Below are 23330 nucleotides of genomic sequence, written 5' to 3'. Positions count from 1 at the left end.
TACCACAGCCAAGACATATGTTCATGAATAGATGAATGGATAAAGATGTGGTGTGTACATACACACACACACACACAGACACAGGAATATTACTCAGACATAAAAAAAGAATGAATAATGCCATTTGCAGCAACATGGATATACCTAGAGATCATCATATTAAGTGAAGCCAGACAGAGAAAGGCAAATATCTTCATAATTTTTTAAAGTCATTTTCAATCAGAAAGCTTATTGTAAAACTCTAGTTTACAGATGAAGAATCTATATGTCACTTCTACCACTGAGAATAATAACAAAAATGATAATATCAATGTAATTTTAATTTTCCCTTTCAAAAGAAAATGAAGGCTTTATAAGAAAAAGTCAATCAATAAAAGTAAAAATTGACTTTGAATCTTCTTAAAATTTAAGTTTTGCTCTGGAAGACTGTGAAGAGGATGAAAAGACAAGCTATAGAAAGGAAGAAAATACATGCAGACCAATATGTGATAAGTGGTTAGCAGCTGAACTACATAAAGAACCATCAAAACTCAACAGGAAAAAAAAACCTCAGTGGCCAAGAAATATGGACATTTCACCAAAGAAGATATACAGATGGCAAAAAACCACATGATATTCAATGTCATTAGTCATCATAAAAATACAAAGTAAAGCCACAATGAATTAACACTACACATATACCACAGTGGATAAAATAAAAAATACCAAAAGCTGACAAGCATAGAGAGAAATTAGACGACTCATACACTGCTGGTGGGAATTTAAAATAGCACAGCCTTCTGGAGAACAGTTTGGCAGTTTCTGCCAAAACATAAAAACACAAATAAAAACAAACAACTGCTATACTGACCTATCAGTTCGATTTGGAAGCATCTGAAACCTATATTCATATGAAAAGCCTAAAGAGTTTATAGGTGCTTTATTCATTAACAGCCCAAAACTGAAGTTAACCTAAATATTCTTTAACAGAAAAATGATGGAATGAACTGAGGTACACACATACTACCTGCAATAAAAAGGAACAAACTAATGACACAGGTAAAAATTTTGATTAATTTCCAAGCAATGATATCAAGCGAAAAATCCCCAAAAGTTACATATTGTATGATTCCATTTATAGAACATTTTTGAACTGACAAAATTTTAGAAATGGAGAATGATTTAGTGGGGCAGGTGAAAGAGGCAGGAAGGAGGAGGTTGCTTTTTAAGGTTATAAAACACTGGTAATGGAATTGTTCTTTTTTTTTTTTTTTTTAGGCCACACCATGTGGCATACGCGATCCCAGTTCCCCAATGAGGGATCAAACCCATGCCCCCTGCATTAGGAGCATGTGATCCCAAGCACTAGACGGCCAGAGTGAAAGTGTCAGTCACTCAGTCATGTCTATTCTTCATGACCCCATGGACTGTAGCCCACCAGGCTTCTCTGAACATGGAATTCTCCAGGCAAGAATACTGGGGTGGGTAGTCATTCCCTTCTCCAGGGGATCTTCCTGACCCAGGGATTGAACCCAGGTCCCCTACGCTGCAGGCAGATTCTTTACCGTCTGAGCCACCAGGGAAGTCCCAATGGAACTGTTCTTAATCATGGCTATGGTGACGGACACACAAATCTACAAATGGTAAAACTGTATAAAACTAAACACACACAGAGATGAAAATATGAAAAACCTGGGAAATCCAAATAAAATCTGTGGACTGTTAATCAATGTCAACATCCTTATTGTATGTAACACTGTACTACACAGTTTTGCAAGATGTTACCATTGAGGGAAACTGAGTGAAGGAATATGGAATCTCCATTATTTCTTAAACTGCATGGGAATCTAAATTATCTCAATATAAATTTCAATTAAAAACAAAAGGACATAGTGTTATAACAACTTTATGTCAAAACAAAAAATGCAGCTAAAAAAACCAAAAAGCCATGTTTATCTGGAAAACTTCTTCAGTTCTTTCTCCTTTGGTGCCATATCTGTGAGAGTGCTGTATATGTGCAAGCAATGTGAGCAGGCCTCAGTGTTTACCCTCAAGTAACTTAAAATCTTATGAAATAGGAGAAGGATCCCCAAAAAATGTAATATAAGAAGGGGTATTTAGAACATATTAAATGTTCCAAGAGAGGCAAAACAGATCAATGGATAGACAAAATGTAGTATATCCCTAAAACCGAGTAGTATTCTGCAATAAAAAAAGAATGGCATTGTGATACATGGCTATAGCTTGTGTGAATGTTGGAAATACTATGCTAAGTGAAATAAATCAGATAAAAAAGCATAATCCCACTAATTATGAGGTTCCTAGAATAGGCAAAGTCACAGAGACACAAAATAGAATAGAGGTTACTAGAAACTGGGGAGAGAGAGAAATAGGAGTTAATTACTTAACGATTACAGAATTTCTATCTGGGGTGATTTTTTTTTAAAGTTTGAAAATGGAAGAGCAGTGATGGTTGTACAACACGGTAAATGTACTTAATGCCACTGAATGGTACACTTAAAACTAGTTTAAATATAAACTCTATGTTATATATATTTTACCACAATAAGAAAAAAATTCACAGCAACTTTATTCATAATAGCCCAAACCTGAAAAGCCCAGGTGTTCATTCAACAGGAGAGAGAATAAGTAAACTGTGATAAATTCATATAATATACTTCTACCTAGCCCCCCCCCAAAAAAAATGGTACAAAACACTAATAATGAACTTCAAAATAGTATGATGAGTGAAAGCAGCCTTCCACAAAAGAATGCCAACTGTATGATTCCACTTATATGGAAACAAGCCAAAATTTATCTATGGAGAAATAAATCCATTTATTATGAAACGGGTGCAGAGACTGATGGGGAAAGGAAATGAGAGAACTTTCTCGGGTGACAGAAATGTTGTACATCTTGCCAGGTGCTTGGGTTACACAGGGAGATGTATTTGTCGAAGCTCATCAAATGGTAGAGTTGATTTGTATATTTCACTTATGTAAAAAAATATAGGCTAAAGGGCTTAGGGTGAAGTATCCTGATATCCCAAATCCATTTTAACTTATAGTAACAGTAAAACATGGATTGAGAGATGAATAGATTGATACATATGTGATAAGTGTTAGTTGTTCGGTTGTGTCCAACTCTGCGATCTCATGGACTATAGGATGCCTGCCTCCTCCTCTGAACATGGAATTCTCCAGGCAAGAATACTGGAGTGGGTAGCCATTGCCTTTTCTAGGGGATCTTCCCAAGCCAGGGATCAAACCTGGTCTCCCACATTGCAGACAGATTCTTTACCATCTGAGCCACCAGGGAAGCCCCCTATGTGATAAAGCAAATGTATTAAAGTGCTAACAACTATAAAATATAAAGGTGGTAGTAGTGGATACACAGCTGTTTGCTATTTAATTCTTTCCAGTTTTCTGAATGTTTGAAAATATTCATATTAAAATGCTGGGAAAATATACATACCAACAAAACAGTTGTTTCTCTTCTTCTCAAGAACTTGACTTATATTTCTAATACTACAGAGTGAGAATTTATTGTTGTTAAGTTTGTCCCCAGATGTTGCTCTTGCATACATGATGTAATTGCCATTTTCTTTTTGTCCTAAATTCTTAGATTCTCCTGGAGTGCACTCTGTTCCAGAATCATGCTGTCAAAAAGAATATAAAGTTACATAAACAGGAAGTAAAATAGGGTTTTCAGGTCATTTGATTAGATGTAATTTTCTTGTCAGAAGAACAATGGAAGCTTGAGGACTCTCCTTTAGACTAGACCTTACCGTTATTTTAGCCTGTGAAAAGGAAAGATAATTTGCTCTTTCAGGGGCCACTGTCTCATAAAGAAGAAAAATATCAGTGAAGGTCTAATTGCAATGGATATCTTTATTTTTTTTTTAATTCACATAAATCTTTGACACATTCTGCAATTATTTCTTTTAGTTAGGTTCCCAAAGGTAGAGTTACTGCATTAAAAGGTCAAACACTTTAAAGATTTTGAAACATACTGCCAAACTGCCTGACAAAAGGGGCATATTAACTTATATTGTATAGCAACATGGATCAAGATTTCAACAGGCAGAGATGGGAAGGAATTGGCTTCTTGGCAGAAGTACACTTTTTTAAATGACTTAATTTGACAGGGAAGAGGAAATAACACAGGGAACATATTTAGCCCCAAATTATGAAAAACCCTATAAATACCCTATAAATAAGTTAAGCCCCAAATTATGGAAAACCCTATAAATAAGTTAAGGAAACTGTATTAGCAATATCAATTAGATGTAGGGTTGTAAGCAGAAGTGACATGATCAGAATGACTAGAACTATACCTAGACAAGGGCTTCCCAGGTGGGCTAGTGGTAAAGAACCTGAGTGCCCAATGCAGGAGACGTAAGAGACATGGGTTTGATCCTTGGGTTGGGAAGATCCCTGGAGAAGGAAATGGCAACTCACTTCAGTATTCTTTCCTGGAAAATCCCATGGACAGAGAAGTCTGGTGGACTACAGTCCATAGGGTTGCAAAGAGTCAGACACAAGTGAAATGACTTAGCACGCACATACCTAGACAAAGATTAATCTGCTGAGAGTAAATACATTAAGACTTTCATACTGGGAGATAGGAACTCGCCTCTTTGATTGCAAATTTCCAACAATGTTTATAAACTGGTTAACAACAGGTGTGCAATGAACATTTAGGATAGCTTCCCTGGTGGTTCAGATGGTAAAGAATCTGCCTGCAATGTGCAAGACCTGGGTTCAATCCCTGGATTGGGAAGATCTCCTAGAGAAGGAAACAGCTACCCACTACAGTATTCTGACCTGGAGAATTCCATGGACAAAGAAGCCTGGAGGGTTACAGTGTCACAAAGAGACAGGACTAAGTGACTTTCACATAAATAAATATACACAATACAGTGAACCACTCAGACAGAAAGTAACATTGATATAGTACAGATATATGACAGAAGACATAAAGACAGATTTTAGACAAAAATGTCAAAGAAGACAGGCTCAGGAGTTCATGGTCTGGCTGATCTCAATATTAAATTACTGAAAACAAATTTACTAAGCACCTGCTATCTACAGTATAGCATCATGTGTACTCTATGTATAGTATCATGAACAATATACACAAAGGAATGAGGTGTATTTGAGCATGACATAATCACTAGAAGTAGTCTGGTATGACAGGAAAAGATAACAAGGTAAGCAAAAAAATGTGAACCAATTTATACATTCAACAATAAGTAATAAGTAATATTACACTAATGTATTAAAAAAACACCTCTCTGGCAACCAGTTAGAAGACAAATTAGATGGGAAGTGCAAAGAGAAGACACTAGATATCCCACTCGAGGTGTGATCCACAGATCGGCAGCAGCAGCATCACATGGGAGTCTTAGAAACAGACACTAAGGCCCCACCAAAGGCCTACTAAAACGGAATCTACACTGTAAGATCCTCAGTAACTTGTATGCACATTAAATTTTGAGAGGTTGAGAGGTCCTAGACTCATGAACTGAAGAGTAGTTGGAAAGATACTAAAATTCCCCTGGTAAGGGTTGGATGAAGTTGACTGGGAGAGTAGAGGCCATTTAACTGACCTTGAAAATGCAAGTTAAGCATGAACAAGAGTTCTTTGCTCATCTTTAAAATTTCAATTACTCTTTTTTAAGAACAGATCACAAAAGCAGCCGAGAGGTAGAGGTATTAGACATATTTCAAATATTTTATCCATCCATTCCCGATTGGAATTAGAAGACTTGCAACTTAGTGAGAGGACACTTACATTTTATGAACTGTGGAAACATTAAGAAAGAGTTTGAGAATTTTAAGTTATTAGAATTCAATTTTTTTCTAAACTCAAAAATTCCCATTTTTACAAGTGATAAAGTACAAGTGAATTTATACAGTTTTCAAATGAAAATTTCCCAAACTTGTAATTTTAATAAGCCCCACCAAAATCACAAAGACAGAATACCTTTCAGTATTTTGTACTTCCATGTATATTAATCTTTGGTTCACTTGACAATCAATACAATAGACTATATATTGAAAAAGTGAAAGTAAAAGTGTTAGTCTCTTAGTCATGTCCGACTCTTTGTAGCCAACCAGGCTACTCTGCCCATGGAATTCTCCAAGTAAGAGTACTGAAGTTGGTAGACATTCCCTTCTCCAAGCAATCTTCCTGACACAGGGATCAAACCAGGTCTCCAACACTGCAGGCAGATTCTTTACCATCTGAACCACCAGGGAAGCCCCAGGGTATTAAATAATATCAAAGAATTATTCATTTTGTCAGGTATCATAACCACGTGGTGGTTATAGAAGAAAATGTCTCATTTTTTAAGAAACGCACACTGAAATATGGAAGGGTGAATGACTTTGTTTCTAACACCTCACAAAGAAAAGGAAACAGAAAGATGTGGCAAAATCTTGATGATTGCTGAATTTGAATCAGAGGTCAGCAAACAGCAGGCCACAGCCTGTTTTCATATGGCCTAAGTTAAGAATGGTTTTTCCATGTTTAAAAGATTGTAAAAAATAACAAAACAAAGAAAAATATACAACAGAGACGAAATGCTGCCCCACAAACCTAGTTTATTAGTAGACCCTTTACAGAAAATGTTTATTGACCTCTGTCCTGTATGATGAACGTAAGATTGTTGTACTATTTTTCTCTACTTTTGCGCATGTTACCAAGGTTTAATACTGAAAGATTTAAAAATAACCTAAGTAGAGAAAGACAAATCTAGTAAATCCCAATAATGCTTTAATAGAAACCAAGCAAAAAAAACGCAATTTGCTAACATTCAAACAATGAAAAAAGAACTTTAAACAATGAAAAGTGATTCTCACTCAATAAATATTTGAATGAGTCTTGTACCAGGCACTGTTCCAAGGTCAGGAGTGAATGAAAGAGACAAAATTCCTGCCTTCGTATAATTCTGGCACTGTTGTGCTTATTTTCTTATTTTAATTACAAGCATTCTATCTTCCTCCTTTTCAGTACTATGGTCAAGTACATTACTGTGTTTTGACATATAAAAACTAAGCATTCTTGTGGACTTGTTTTCACTGTAAACAGTATCAACAAAAATTACACAACATGAAAGACCAGCAACTTAAAAAAAGAAACTAATAATTAGGCAATACTTACTGGAGATCCGAAGTTATGTCCAACTTCATGAGCAAAGGTAATGTGAGAGACTTTGGGGGGCACATGAGACCCATAGTTCTGAACAGTAATAATTCCAGTGTTTAAAGACTTCTTCTTACCATCTGAATAGAGCTTACTTTTTTCACATATTCCTCCAGAGCTTCCTAATTCAAAACAAAAAATGGCTAAAATTAGCATCTTCCCCCCCAAATAATTCTCTAATATATGCCATATTAACTTGAAACATTTTATATGTATTTTGAGTCCAAACTTGGTGTGTATATATATATATATATATATATATATATATATATATATCAAGTTCTAAAAAGTTTCTTTGGTCAACAATTACAAAGTCATTTCAAATAAAATTTTAATGGCACAAATAAATTCTCAGGATTGAATACAAAGCCCTTATAAAATGTTCCTCTTCATAATCAAAATGTCTCCAAATTTTTACTCTTCTTAATTTAGCAAAACACTTATTTAAGATTCTGTTAAATTTAAATATTTCAGCATTTACACTGGGTCAAAGCCTATACTTTTTCATTTTTCAAGAAGAAAACTTATTTTTAAATTAAATGAAAGCTGAAAAAATATTCTCAAGGAGATGCTAAGAAAGTCACTTCTACAAATAATAATAGCGATGCACAGGAGTATGTGATTCATGTCCTAAAAGACAATGTACTATGCACTCTTTAAAAAGAAAAAAGTAGTGGAGGCTAGGGTGTGGAGGATATAGGCTGATAGAGGTACAAACTTCAAGTTGTAAGATGAATAAAGTCTGAGGATCTAATGTGTAACACATGATGACTATAGCTAAAGACATGGTATTATATAAATTAAATCTGCTGAGAGAACAGAAGTTAAACATTCTCACACACAAAAAGGAAAAATGTAAATATGTGGGGCGATGGATGTATTAAACTTGGTGGGGGGAATCATGCATTCACAATGCATACAAATATCAAATCACATTGTACACTTTAAATATGTTACAATTTTATTCGTCAATTATATCTCAGTAAAACTCAAAAAATGTCAAGTGGGTAAAAGAAAAAAGGAATGGAAAGAAAGTGGGAAGAGAAAAAGCAAACGTGGTAACATGTTAACTGATTAATTTATCAGGAGTTCACTATACTACTCTTGCAACTTTTTGGCAAGTTTGAATTTTTTTCCAATAGGTTCAAAAAATCAATTACGATTTTCCAACATGCCTTGAAGATATTTTCAAATTTCAGTCTTCATTTTTTACTTGTATGAAAAATGTGAAATCATTTTGTATTTCATCTGTTCATTTACAGTTCCTAAACTTCAGAGCTTAATATCAATATAAAAGTATTTTCACATATAAATGCAGTCAATTTTAGAAATTAAAAAAAAGAACATCAGCAAATTAGAAACTGGCCAATCCTTGTTTTTATGTACACTGCACTGAGACGATCACAGTATTTTAAATAACTACTAAAGACTTTCAGGGAAAGTACTTTGGTTTACATTCACATTTTAAGAGATCAATTGCATTTTTTCATTAAAATACAATCAAATGGATTAGGATATTCTGATAAATGATCTAATTATTTCAAATTAACTTTCTACACACAGAGTTACAACCAAATTACATCTTTTAAAGTCTAACATTTATAATCTCTGATAAAGTATATTGTAGGAAAGCGATTCAAAACAGATGTGCAAGACATACTATATTTAAAATGGATAACCAACAAGAAGCCTGAATGTGGCGGCCTGGATGGGAAGAGGGCTTGGGAGAGAATGGATACATGTACATGTACGGTTGAGTCCCTTTGCTGTCCACCTGAAACTATCACAACATTGTTAATTAGCTATACCTAGATACAAAATTAAAAGTTCAAAAAAAAAAGAAGATATGCAAGAATGGCAAGACACTACAACTGTTGCCTTGCTCCTTTTAATATTAGAAAGTACAGGAAAACATATCATAAATTTAATGACTATTATGATACAATTCAAGAAACTGAAATGATAATGTGCTTTCACAGAAAACTAAACTGAAAGACTAAGTCACATATGCAGGTTTTAAAGGGCAAAAGATTGAGAACCTCTATATTTAATATTTACTATGTTTTCTACACATAAAACTGAATAAAAAGATAACAACAAATGACTTACAAATATTTAATATATTCTCTTAATCTACTTTTACTTTTGGAGTCCGAAGGACTGTATCACTATTCTAGAAATTAGAAAAGATATAAATAAGCATTCTGTATGTAATAATTACAGTCTACATATTATAGTTTTAAATAAGTAGCAAATTAATATCCTGCCTTATTGAAGATGTGTCATACGCAAATTGGTCCAGTGCTGTACTGTCAGACTTGAATTAAGCATAGAAGACTCCACACTGCAAATCTTTATCAGTTAAAAAAAAAGTAAACAGCACGTATTAAAAACTCCAATAATGCACTTCCTACATTTTTAAGGTCTATCTAATTTAAGGAAAGATAATGCATAAATTTGAGTGTAGTCTTCTGAAATACAGTCTTTTTAATTCATATCTAGTTTAATATACTTAACTGCTTTTGGTTTCAATAACTATTGCTTATCTGGAAAGTTTGCTATTTTTACAGACTAACAGCATATGTTGGAATAACTCAGTTATACAGAAAGAAATACAATACTATGTCTAACTTTATTAGTTGTGATTTAACTTTTTAAATACTACAACAATTTTAGATATGCCAGAAACTGAATTAATGATGTTAGAAATACCTACAGCTAAGTCAAAACTCAATTTCAGTAATTGCTTTACACTGTAAATTTAAAAGTTTACTACACAGTCATCACTGAAAAATACAAATTATGAATAACAATGATGAATGGATAACTCAAAGACAAACAAAGAAACAGAAACATTTTTCTATCTACAAGATAGTCTGAGGGCTAGTCACAGAGTATCAATCCTAAACTTGTTAGAACAACTCCCCAAAAGAAAAAAATTATAAAACCTACAAGGGTAAGTTTAATACCCTGAAAGAATCCATAAATACAGTTTTGGTGTGAGCAAGCCTAAATATCTACAACAATAGTAGCATGCTGACCATTCAACATTAATCTGAGCAGTAATTCTGAAGCAGAAGTTAGTATACTGCCAGACAGGTTCTAAACAAGGAAAACAGAAAAGAAGATCTCTACCAAATGAAATGTCCCTCAAAATGTTCTTCACAAATGGTCAGAGGAATACTCAATGGTTCAGCATTGGCTCTGCAGATGAATTCCACAGTCAGCCTTCTTCAGTAACCTGGCAAACTGAGACTATGTTCACTGGGTTAACTGACAACAGTAAGGTGGGTAACAGGTGAGCAGAATATGCCTTAATAAAACAAAGACCCCCTCAAAAATCATGTTAGAAGAGTGTAGCAAATGAAGTACAACAAAGGGCTATCTAATATAAAGAATTTACTTTGTGAAGGAACTGACATTTCAGTCTCTGAATAAGAGACTACTTACTACCTGCTTAACACAAAACTTTGCTTATAAAAAGAGAAGTTTAATCTTTCCAGTTTCCTATTCAAGACTAACTTCGTTTTGGAGACCAGACTCCTCCCTTTCTAGAGCTCCCTTCTATGTCCTGTATGATTCCACATGGAAGCCTCCAAGTTAGCCCAGTTTACCAGCTGTTTCTACTTATTATGGAGTCAGGGCAGGAGGAACTGGTTTTCTCGCTAAAAGGAAACTGAAGGCAGAACCCAACCACAATAAGAAATTTTAAGAGAACAAATAAAAAGTAGCATAAAAAAAGACTAAAATACAAGAAACATTATTGGAATGCTTCAACTCTCATTGTTTCTTCCACATTAACTGAATCAATGAAGAGGACTACAGCTAGTAATTTGAGTAACTATCCTGTGAAAATTAACACAACAAAATTCTTTTCACTACTATATATTTGAATCGTGAAACAGCTGCAGAATTAAATGAAATTAAGCTAAATAATACAATAGAATTAGGTCAAATAAAAATGAAAAAGGTTAAGACAAGCAACAGACCACAAGCTGAACAGATCAGCTATAAAATACTATTGCAAAAAATTAGGCTAAAACTAGCATTACTAAGATCTGCATACAGAAACACTAAATCACAAAGGAAGGGCAAAGACAGAAGAAATTACAATGAAAAATAAACAAGCTGAAACAACATGATTTACCTGAATTTACAGAGACAGAACAGACAAGGACCCAGTACACTAGCTCCCAATCCAGAACTCTTCTCTTTATCTCCTGACAATTACCCAAAACAATGCCTAAATTCTAGCCAGACATGACTGAAGTGACTTGGCACGCACACATGACTCCTCTCTTTTAAGAAGGAAACAGATTCCATCTCTACTTATATTCAGGAAACATTTCAACTTCTTCTTGGAAATGTCTTAGAGAGATAAAGGTAGGCTGTTATAATAATACCGAGTAAAATAACTACCAAATGCACAAAACGTGGAGTCAAAAGGTCCAGATTCTAGGTTCTTTGTGATACCAGGTTGTAATCCAACTTTCCTCGTCTGTATAATGGAGGAAATAACACCTATACATCACAAGGGAACTGAATTAATTAGTAAGAGCAAATACATAAAGTTGCTTATAAAAACAAATAAAATGCAAACCAAATAAACTCAGTTCAGGTAGTCTAAGGGCAAAGGGAAATGAAGAAGAAAGCTGTCAGGGCAGGTATCCTATTTTAGAAAAAGTTGTGTCAAAGGAACAAAGACCCCTTCTCTTTCCCACTCTGCCCCCATTCTTCCGTCCCTGCCTAGCTGTTCCTCCAGAAGCTTCTAGGAAAAGGCTTGTGACAGCTAGAGTTGGGGGTTTAACACAGAGTAAAGGAAGAAGGCATCAGATGAAGAACAACAACAAAAATACAAGTAATGTGGCCTAGCATTCTCAAACCAGAACTCTGCCTACTGTCACTTTAATAAAATAAACAGTACTTCATAAAGGAAGTGGTCCAGGTATCACAAACTAGACAGAAAAACTAACTGTCCCGCAAACCCTAGTTCAATCATGAGAAAAACATCAAACAGACTTATGACAGAGGGGCATCCAACAATATCCCTGACCAATACACCTCAAAACTGTCAAGGTTATAAAAAAATAAGAAAAGTCTGAAAAATCATCACAGCTAGGGGGAGACTAAAGAGAAATGACAATTAAATGTATGGTTGTATCCTGGACAAGATCCTGGAACGGGAAAAGGATCTGAACAAGAAATCTGAATAAACTAAGGGATGATTTTAGTTAACAATAATGTACCAATACCGGTTCATTAAGTGTAACAAATGTATGATATTAATGTAAGCTGTTATAAAATAGAAAGGTAGAGGGGATAACACTCTATACTATCAGCTCAATTTCTGTATAAATTTAAAACTGTTCTAAATATATAGTCTTTTTGTTTTAAGTAGACATGCAGATATCTGAATATTCAGAAAAATTTGACCAAGCTCTCTCAGAACCACTACATTCTTAATGAACAACAGTCTGGAGTTGAAAATAGAAAATGGCAGGAAGTTTTTAGTCTGAGATCATCTAATCATTTGCCCAGGAGACATTTTGTGAGCAAAAATATTAATATGTTGGTTTTCAAACTTTAGAATGCATCAGAATCACCTGGAGGGCTTCTTCAGATAAAGACTGATGGGCTCCACACCACCTGGAGTTTCTGAGACAGTAGACCTAAGTGAGGGCCATAAATTTACATTCCTAACAAGTTCCCAGGTCATATGGATACTGCTAGTCCATGGAGCACAGTTAAAGAACCACTATATTAACCAAAACATATAAAGAAAAACCAAATGAATCCTTGAGTTTCTATAGTATTTACTGATGAATAAGGATAAAGGATTATAAACTTTGTGATAAAATTATCCAACTAATCTTTTTCCCAAGCAGGGAAAAAGAAATTTCAGCATATACAAGTTATAAAATATGTGAATTATCACATCTATCACATCACAGGAAAGAGTGAGATGTACAATCTGCTGACAATGCAAGTAACACAAAATCAGCACAGATCACTCTTAAGGGACAAATATCCAAAAATACTGTACTATATATAATACATGCAGCCTATGACATAAACATTATTTTAATGACAGCAGAGAAATGTGGTAGAGAAATGTGGCGGAGAAACAAAAGCTTTGGAACCTGTAAAAAGGATATTCACTGCTGGTTTTAAAAAAAGAGCAAAACTATAGTACTAAAGATGTTAAAATATGTATAACAAATCAAAGAATTTCTCAAAGAATCAATCAAAGAATAAATTAAGAATAGAAAAGCCTGTCTTACCCCATATAAAGTTGAAGTTGATTCTTTTAAAAATATATACCAGAAGGAGAAATTGCTGTTTTCAGCTCAGAAGATGACAGACTACTGATCAAATTCTATATGGCAAATTCATATTCAAAGAGTTGGGGATTCTTTCTACTTATCTTTCACTTAATAAATTTGTATTTCTCTAAACTAGGCTACTGAACCTATTATACTGTAAATGACAGATCCCCACTGTACTGCAGTAGAAAGGAGATTATCCTATTCCAGCTTTCCCAATGATAGTGGCTTTCATGGCTAACGTAGACACCAGCAGAATGTGGGTCCATGCAGTAAAGCCAATGGAGCTATGGGTCCTGGGGTCTCCTGCTCACATCTCTTTTCAGGCAACACTTGAGTTTTGTTAAAATAAAGGCTAGAAATAAAATAATGATAGTAAAGGTAGTCTTTCTTTTTCTTCCCACCTGCTGTTCTTGAGCAGGATTTCTCTGCATTTTATCTCACTCCAGAACAAAAGCAAGAACATAATTTTCCCTTGTTGACTCTAAGAACCTCTCTCCAACCTCCACCCCATTAATTAATTACATTAACTTTTGTGGAACAATTAGCATTCTGCTTTTCAGTTTCAGAAATAAGTACCACTTTTCCCCATAAAATTTTTTATTTCAGCCACTGAATGTACAACACCAAATGTCAGGATATCTCCCTGTTAGTACTCATGTAATTCATTTCAAAATAAAAAGCTGCTTCATCTATTTTTCCATTTACATTATGCTTATGAATTTTATCTAACTTGAGCTGTACAAATGAAAATACTGCATGGGCATCACTTTCTCCTATACTCTGTAAAATTCAATCCATCATTAAACTGCTTTTCATTTCAAGTAGTAAGTCAAGACATATTTAGATAAACTACCTGAAGGTGCTCCAACCCACGCCAGACCAAGGACACCATCATCAAAATCTCGATCTGTGAAAACGTAGGCCAAACAGTAGTCATCATGATTCTGCTCAGAATTCAGCTCCAGAAACTTCTCTACACCAATATTTGGAAAACGGAATGGATTTGTAGGGTCCTTCTCATCAGCAGTTGTGTTGATCTAAAACCCACAGAACAATTATTTTAATAAGCAGCTAATGTCAGCAGAGCTTTAGTGGAAGTAGTATCCACAACTTAGTCAAATTTTTTTTTTTAAGTAGCCATGAGGATAACTGAAGATTTAGAAAAATTTGACCAAGCTGGACAATATACTTGGGGCCCAAGGAAGTTGGGGCTAAATTAATGCTTCTACAGTTATTCCCACTTCCTCCACCCCATAGCTGATCATAGACACCAAAAAGAAAGAAAAATGGAAAGACAAGGTAGGGGAATTAAAACTGAGTATGTTACATTTCTGAGTAAATATTCACCCCTTTCCTGAACACTTGGGATGAAAAAACAAGTTCTGCTTTCAAAATTTCTAATAAGGAAGTACAGTTTCTCAAATTTAATCATCTATCTCCTACATATGGTGATAAGTAAAGGATATAAAACCCTATATTTCACCTAATTAGCAGAACATAAAACAGATATTAAATCCAAGACTGTCAATTCAGCAGACAAATCATATTACTGGTTCTACTTGACTAGAAAATCATGAATCAAGTCCAACTAGCTTCAAGTTCACTTTTTTTCCCTGAATGTAAGAAATTTTTTTTCTTTGCCCATTTGTTTCTCTATTTCAAGCTCAATTCCTCCAGAATGTTTCCTTCAAACATTTTAGCTACTACACTCTTGGGGCAGGTTTCACTTACACAATGTGAAGAATACTCAATTCTGATACCAAACTTCACCAAAACAAAAGCTTTTATTTATGAGTCATTACTTCTTTTCAGAGACCTCGGCCTATCTTTTGAAGTCCTAGAACAATTTGGTTTTCTCTAAGTAAGAGAACTACATATAAGACTGTTGACAGCGAATAAAAAGGAATATATATGAGAATAAACACTGCTTACAAGGCAAATCTCAGTCTACTGAAAATATCAGTGATAAGGTAAAGCTATTACAGTCAATAAAATGAAACCTACAGGTCTTTTTATGATCCACATCTTTCAGTAAAACCAAGGGGTTTACAAACAGGGTGGCAGAAACCCCTTGAGGTTAACTGCCCAAGGACAGATATGAGAACATCTGGTTTATCCATTAACAATTAATCAAAAACAATTAGTTATGGTCATATAACACACACACACAAATCCCAAAACAAGAACACTATGTGTTATAAGTAGCCCATGCTTAGAGACATGATACATACTGCTTTTCCCCACAAAACACAGAAATGAAGTTGTGATACTTCTATAATATTGGCTATAAATAAAAACTGCATCTAAATTTTAGTTACCTATATTAAAAATGGGATGATGAATATTTAAATATGTGCTTACAAAATATAAATTTCAAATTATTTAATGGGTCACAAACTTCAACTGATGAGATTTTAAACTAAAGTTTTAATCTTGACTAAAGGCCGGAAAAAGAACCAACTGCCACATTACCCTTTTATATACATGTGTTTCTTCATAATGCAAATTATTTTACTCAAAAAAATGTACCTTACTAAAACTTCTTAGGGTGTTCTCTATTTTTCACTACTTTGCACTTTATTCCTCTGTCTACTAAACAGCAATACTTATACCACTTATCACTTTTATTTGCTCATTTAAATGTTTATATCACTCTCAAAATACACAAAAGCAATTGATTACAGTTCTTTATCTGTCTATAAACCATAATATAGTATTTAATCACGTCACTTTTAAAAGTAAAGACCACTTTCAGCTTTTGTTAAAAATATATTACACATGTATACTAAAACTATAATCTAGTCAATCATATTTTAAGAAATATAAAGAATTCTCTATGGGAAGTTCCCTGGAGATCCAGTGGTCAAGACTCAGTGCTTTCACTGAGAGGGCTAGGGTTCAATCTCTGGTTGGGGAACTAAGATCCTGCAAGCTGCATAGTGAGGCCAAAAATAAATAAATACATAATTTTTAAAAAAATTAAAATTTTTGTTAAAAATAAAGAAGATCTATGGAAAGTACTTTTGTAAAATGGTATTTTTAAAACATGGGTTATCTAGCTTATAAACTCAGATTCTTAAAAGCTATATACTTTGAAAGAATTCATATTTAGAAAATGTTTGAAACTCCTATTTTGTTAATAATTGAGTATTTATTTATTTATTAACAATTTATAACATTAAAACTAAGAATCAGCATTTCTCAAAACGTGTACTGCAATTCTTTGGAGTCTCAGATGACGTTAATACAAAAAAGGCTAAATGAGCTTAGAAATGTATGGATTTTTTTCCCAAAGGATTTCTCAAAACCTGGAATGCATTAGTGTGCACTGTTAAATTTCAAGAGGAAATAGAATTAAGTGTTTCTCCAACTTCCAACTTTACTTAACCACTGTATCTATCCCTCCCTCCACTGGAGCATCAGTGGGACACACTCTAAAGTACACTCTTATAAGGAAAATCCACAGAAACTGGGGAAACGTCAGGCAACAAACCTCTAGTTACTAGAGCACTTTATAACTAGCATGTTAATCAGACAAATAAAAAGCAGTACTTTCTACCATACTTCTTCTACAGTCCAGATTAAAGCTCTATAGATTTCATTCTTAAGTCCCAGGTATCCCCTCTGTGTTTACGTACAACCCAAGAGTAAAGATAACCTGTATTAGTAAATACAATTTAAACTATTTAATGCATAAAAATGAAATAAAAGGCAAGCACTTTCATTTTATAAACATGATCCTTATTGTTTCTCTTTTTAATGTTAACTATTGAAATTCCTTACTTACTCTTATGCGTTTCACCATGAAACTGATGTTACGGATTCCAGAGAAGTCTGTTGTCTGGTAAATGGTATCAATTGCTTTAACATGACTGGATATCTATTGATATTTTAAAAAAAAGAAAAACATTTTAGGGGCAATGTTGAAATGTGAAAAATACTGTGAATTTCCATTTTCCAAATCAAGAATTAATCATATTCTACCACATTCAAATTTTAAAATGTCAATATCATATGCTAGATGAAAGGATGAAAAAGATTAGTGAGCTGGAACTGAGAAGAGAAACTGAATGACTCTCCAGACTTTTCTCTGGCCAAAACCAAACATGCACTCTTGCCTCAGTCATATGAAACTTTGTTTCCTCAATTCATCCTGCAATGTCATACTTCCATGCTTTTTCACATGCTGCTGCCTTATACCTAGGGTTTTACTCCTTAGACTCAATTCAAACATATTCTGTGAATATCTCCCTGTTAGTATCAGGACACTCAGTCATTCTCTAACTCAGTCTTTCCACTGCTGCACTGGTACACATTCTGTAAGTTTTGTCCACCACTTACTAGGTAGTAGGCACTGGGCTTCCCTGGTGACTCGGTGGGTAAAGAACCCGCTTGCCAATACAGGAGACACAGATTTGATTCCTAGCTTGGGAAGATCCCCTGGAGAAGGAAATGGCAACACATTCCAGTATTTTTGCCTGGGAAATCCCATGGACAGAGGAGCCAGGCAGGCTACAGCCCATGGGGTCAAAAAAGCATTGAAGATGACTTGGCAACTAAGTAACAACAAAGGCCTGTTTTAGGTGCTGGAGGTATAGTGGCAAACAAAACTGAGAAGGTCCCAAAAAACGCATAGAGATTTATTTTAGAGGGGGGAGAAAGGGAAGGAAGTAATACAAATATAAATAATATACATTCAGATTTTGCTAAAATTGAGAGAGACAAGCGATCTACAGCCATACCACCCTGAACGCGCCCAATCTCGTCTGATCTCGGAAGCTAAGCAGGGTCGGGCCTGGTTAGTACTTGGATGGGAGAGAGACAAGCAGAGTGACAGAACACAGAAAAGATCCTCTTTTTACCTAGCTGACTCCCAACTTAACTCTCTGGCTTCTAAATCACTCTAAATGAACCTTCCCATCTTCATTTACAAAAAGCACTCCTGCTACCACTTATGTGAAAATATGCAGGCATATATAGCTTCAAAACTACTTTCAAAGAAATTATATAAACATAGAACAGCCAAGTAGAAGCATTAACAATTTTAAAAGTAACCCAGTTTGCCACACATTGATAAAGAACATCATAACACTGCTGATAAAGTCCCTTATAAATCTGTGCTACCTAAACTCAGCTTGGTTTAGTGATCCCTTATCCAATTCTCTTTTCTTTCTCCACACTGAACACTGGCAGTTCAAACATTTCTCCACAGATGACTAATTAAATACCTTAGTTTACTAAGAGTTCATCTTGAGTTTCTGCTCTTTTAACCTTCAAACTTTTATATCTTTATCCATTTCTATCTTCCTCAAATGGCAACTCTTCCTTATGGAGTAACTTTCTTATATTCTTAACCCCAATCCTTACTGGATCTTCGAGAACATTGTCTTACATCAATTTTTCTTTTTCATATCTTACACTGCTTCTCTACTGGATCATTTTCCTTTTCTGACCAACTTCTCATGTGTCCCCCTTTCACTCAAATATTCCATATTATTCTTAAGCCACCGTATTTCTGGTTTTTCATGTCTCTTAAAACCCTAACTGTTCCTGCCAACCAATTCCTGATTGTTCACAATGTTTTCACCCTCACAACTTTACTGAAAGGTTGCTTAAAACATATCAACAATCTTCTGATAACTAAGTCAACTAATATTTATAATCATTCTCTCTTTTTTTCAGCGTTCAGTTCAGTCAGGCAGTTCAGTCGTTCAGTCATGTCCGACTCTTTGTGACCCCATGGACTGCAGCACACCAGGCTTCCCTGTCCATCACCAACTCCCAGATATAGATCAAACTCATGTCCACTGAGTTGGTGATGCCATCCAACCATCCAATGCCAGGCTTCCCTGTCCTTCACTATCTCCTGAAGCTTGCTCAAACTCATGTCCATTTAATCAGTGATACCATCCAACCATCTCATCTTCTGTTGTCCCTTTCTCCTCCTGCCTTCAATCTTTCACAGCATCAGGGTCTTTTTCACTGAGGTATAATCGACAAATTAAATGTAAGATATTTAAAGTGTACATCATGACAATTTGACAAACATACACACTGGGAAAGGATCCCTCCCATCAAGTTAATTAACACATTGAAGTCATTCTCTTTGATATCTCCAAATACAACACTACTGGCTATGCATTTAATTTGAAACTTTTCTTATTCCTTGGTTGATTCTACTTTATCTCCTACCTCTTTTAAGTATTACATTTTAGCCCATAGTTTCTCCTCTTCAACCTATTCACTATAAAGAGATTTTATCTCCCAGTTCCTTCCCTTTATATTTTATTCTCTCCTTTTTATTCTCTTTCCTTGTTTTAACTATCTCTTAAACCCTTAAATTCCATGCAGAAAGCTCAAGGCTAACCTCTCCCATGCTCCAATTCTATATTTTCAATACCCTAAAGGGACAATCATGTACATGGGTTTTCAAAACATGTCTAAAAGTAAGTTCATTACCATCAACAAAACAAGTTCACCATTTGTACTAATGACACCTCCACCATCTCAGTCTCAAATCCTTGGACTCAAAATGCATCCATCAAACTCAATGGATACCTTCAAAATGAAGGATATTTTGAACAGTATCTCCAAAAAATTTATCCTTTAATAAGGATTTTTCCAATAGTCATGTATGTATGTGAGAGTTGGACTATAATGAAAGCTGAGCACTGAAGAATTAATGCTTCTGAAATGTGGTATTGGAGAAGACTCTTGAGAGTCCCTTGGACTGCAAGGAGATCCAACCAGTCCATACTAAAGGAAACCAGTCCTGAATGTTCACTGGAAGGGCTGATGTTGAAGCTGAAACTCCAATACTTTGGCCACCTGATACGAAGAGCTGACTCATTTGAAAAGACCCTGATGCTGGGAAAGATTGAAGGCAGGAGGAGAAGGGGATGACAGAGGATGAGATGGTTGGATGGCATCACCAACTCAATGGATATGGGTTTGGGTAAACTCCGGGTGTTGGTGATGGACAGGGAGGCCTGGCGTGTTGTGGTTCATGGGGTTGCAAAGAGCCAGACATGACTGAGTGACTGAATTGAACTAAACTGAAGGGTTGAAAAGATACAAATGCAGATAATAGTGTAACTTATAGAGTGGGCTTCTCTGGTGGCTCAGACAGTAAAGAATCTGTCTGCAATGTGGTAAGACCTGGGTTCTATCCCTGGGTGGGGAAGATCCCCCCGAGGAGGGCAAGGCAACCCTCTCCAGTATACTTGCCTGGAGAATCCCCACAGACAGAGCGGCCTGGTGGGCTACAGTCCGTGGGGTCGCAAAAAGGCAGACACAACTGAGCAACTAAGCACAGAGCACACAGAGTGTTAAGTATAATGAGAATACAGAATAGAAATTAAATACTCTCACTAGGATTCTTCTACCTTTCTCTCCGTTAAGACCACAAATGATAATCTGACCCTCTTTTCAAAGCTAAGCTCCAGTGCCATGATCTTCTTCATGAAATCATTTTCTTAAATCTCTCTTTTGAACGACACTAAAATATCCTAACTGGTCTTTCAGTTATTTATGTTCTTATCTTATATATTTTATCACATCACAACTGAAAATACATACTCTTCACTTTTCCAAAATGAGATATGCACTAACTTTAACTTTTAGAGGAAAATACAGGTATAACAAAACAATATGAGAATATCAAAACTAAAATAGTGGCAAAATTATAGATACCTGGGCGATCACAGCTTCTCGTGTCCCATAATATTTAAAGAACAGATGATCAGTCTGAATATAAAGCTGACAGGTATTTTTTTCAGCTACAGTTGTACGTTTTTTCCTCAGGAGTTTTGGACCATTAATACCATGTTCTTCTTGAGGTGTCTATACGTCAAAAGAGTTATTTTTGATCATTAGCATGTTTCACTATCATAATTTATATAATTAATGATATACATTTTAAACAACTTCTTTTTCTACTTTATTATGTAAGACCATAGGTTATTTCCTCACACTGTTAAAAATTCCTAAACACCATTTCCAGTCTCGTAACATTCTACTGTACACATGATTTATTTATTCAAACAATTCTTTAACTTTGAAACATTTTCAAAACATACTATTTAATATGCAATCGTGTGTGTGTGTGTATATAAAGCAAGTCTTACAGTAGTCTGTAACACTTTGATATCTTCCTCTACCAATCTATCACCCAGCTGTGTCAAATTTAGCATCTAAGTACTTAGGGCATCTGCCCACATTACCTCTAGTCCATCACATTAGCCCAAGCCACCATCACTTACTACCTACAGTACTGCAATAAGAGTGATGGGAATCCGTCTCTATCCATGGCTAACCTTCAATCTGATCTTCATACTGCAATCTTTTCAAAATATGGTTTTGAAAATATTACCCATCTGCATTTGTATTTCAATGACTTCCTATCACTCTAAGAATAAAATCGTAAACCCTTTATACACACCACCTAGTCAACACTACAGACTCTGTTTACCTGTCCAGTTTTGTCCTATTCCACATTACTTCACAGAGAGACCTTACAACACTACCCAACTCCAGCTCTCTCTGCTACAGCTAAACAGAGCTTCTTTCCAACCCTGCAACACATCATCTGTATCCCGTCACAGTATTTTGCACATGGTGATGCTGCCTTCCCTGATCTAGTCAACTTCTTTCCTCAGACTCAGCAAAGGTTAAATCACCCATTTTACACCCCACAGAACCACGGACCCATGTCCGTCACAGTTAATCATGTGGTAATTTATTTTCTGTCCCCAGTCCACCACCATTACTTCAACCACTAGCATGTGAGTTCTGGAAAGAAGAAACTATCTCTGAGTTTGCTTCTTACTATACTGCTAGCTGCAACATACACTTAACAGGCAAATGGTAGACACTCTAAGTATTTGTTTGAAGAAGTAACACTGCTATTGAATCTAAAGATTTAAATATTTGCTGACATCTAAAAGCACCATGTTAAGAGAACTATAATGACAGTAATAGAGAGTTCAACTTAAATTTTAAGCCACGATTCCAAATTTACACTCACATTTTATAATTTCCTTCTCCCTTGACAACTCCATGTGTGTTCTCTTAGTTACTGTCTTCACTGTACTTTTACCTATTTTCACTCAGTACATCATTCCAGGATGGCAGTTACTGTTTCAGCACATTCCACTGTTTTCTGGTTTCATTTTTACTGCTGCTTCTTTGAAGGTGACTGGACTTTTTACTGGTTGTTTTTAAGACTGTATCTTTTGGTCTTTAGACTTTTCTAATACTGTGTAAAGTATTATTTTCTTCATGAAAGATTTTTCCTGCACTAATAACAGGGTTTACTAAATTTGTTGTTTGATATTCTCTGCCATATGTGGAAAATTCTCAGCCACTATCTGTCTCTATTTCACTCTCATTTTTTCTCCTTCTGAGATATCAATTACATACTTTAAAACTTTCTGATGTATCATTATGTCTCTTAAACTCACTTCCGTATTTTCCACCCATTTGTTTCTAAGCGGTTTATTTTTTTCTTATGACGTACTATCCAGGTCTAAGTTCATCAAATTCTTAGTTTCTGTTATTATATTTTTCAGTTCTAGAATTTCCATTAGGTTCTTCGGTTCACTTCCAATTTTCTGCTGAAAATTTTAATTTTGTCTTTATGTACTTGAAGATACTATAAAGTCTGTATCTAAGGGTGATTATTTCATTATTCAGATACCTTTAGGTTGTTAACATGTCTGACACCTCATCTACACATTTTTGAGGGTATACACCTGTCATTTATCTTTCTTTTTAAATTTCTATTTCTTATTTTTTGGTCGTGCCATACCATGAGGC

The 23330-nt window shown here is 35.0% G+C and overlaps 1 protein-coding gene across 2 annotated transcripts in view; it reads right to left on the bottom strand.

Moving 5' to 3' along the window:
• The window catches only part of ADAM10 (ADAM metallopeptidase domain 10), a 140137-nt gene that overhangs the window by 23250 nt on the left and 93557 nt on the right, over positions 1–23330 (bottom strand). For both annotated transcript variants that reach the window (XM_020882515.2, XM_070469225.1), the window contains exons 6-10: positions 21207–21356; positions 17302–17394; positions 14368–14551; positions 7147–7310; positions 3454–3637 (exon numbers count right to left, since the gene is read on the bottom strand). In XM_020882515.2, the coding sequence (XP_020738174.1) occupies positions 3454–3637; positions 7147–7310; positions 14368–14551; positions 17302–17394; positions 21207–21356 (775 nt within the window). The remainder of the gene's footprint in view (positions 1–3453; positions 3638–7146; positions 7311–14367; positions 14552–17301; positions 17395–21206; positions 21357–23330) is intronic.

Source organism: Odocoileus virginianus, chromosome 6, assembly GCF_023699985.2.
Source record: "Odocoileus virginianus isolate 20LAN1187 ecotype Illinois chromosome 6, Ovbor_1.2, whole genome shotgun sequence".
NCBI classification, from domain to species: domain Eukaryota; kingdom Metazoa; phylum Chordata; class Mammalia; order Artiodactyla; family Cervidae; genus Odocoileus; species Odocoileus virginianus.
The sequence above is the reverse complement of the archived record's forward strand: the minus strand, read 5'-3'. Positions and strand labels throughout refer to the sequence as shown.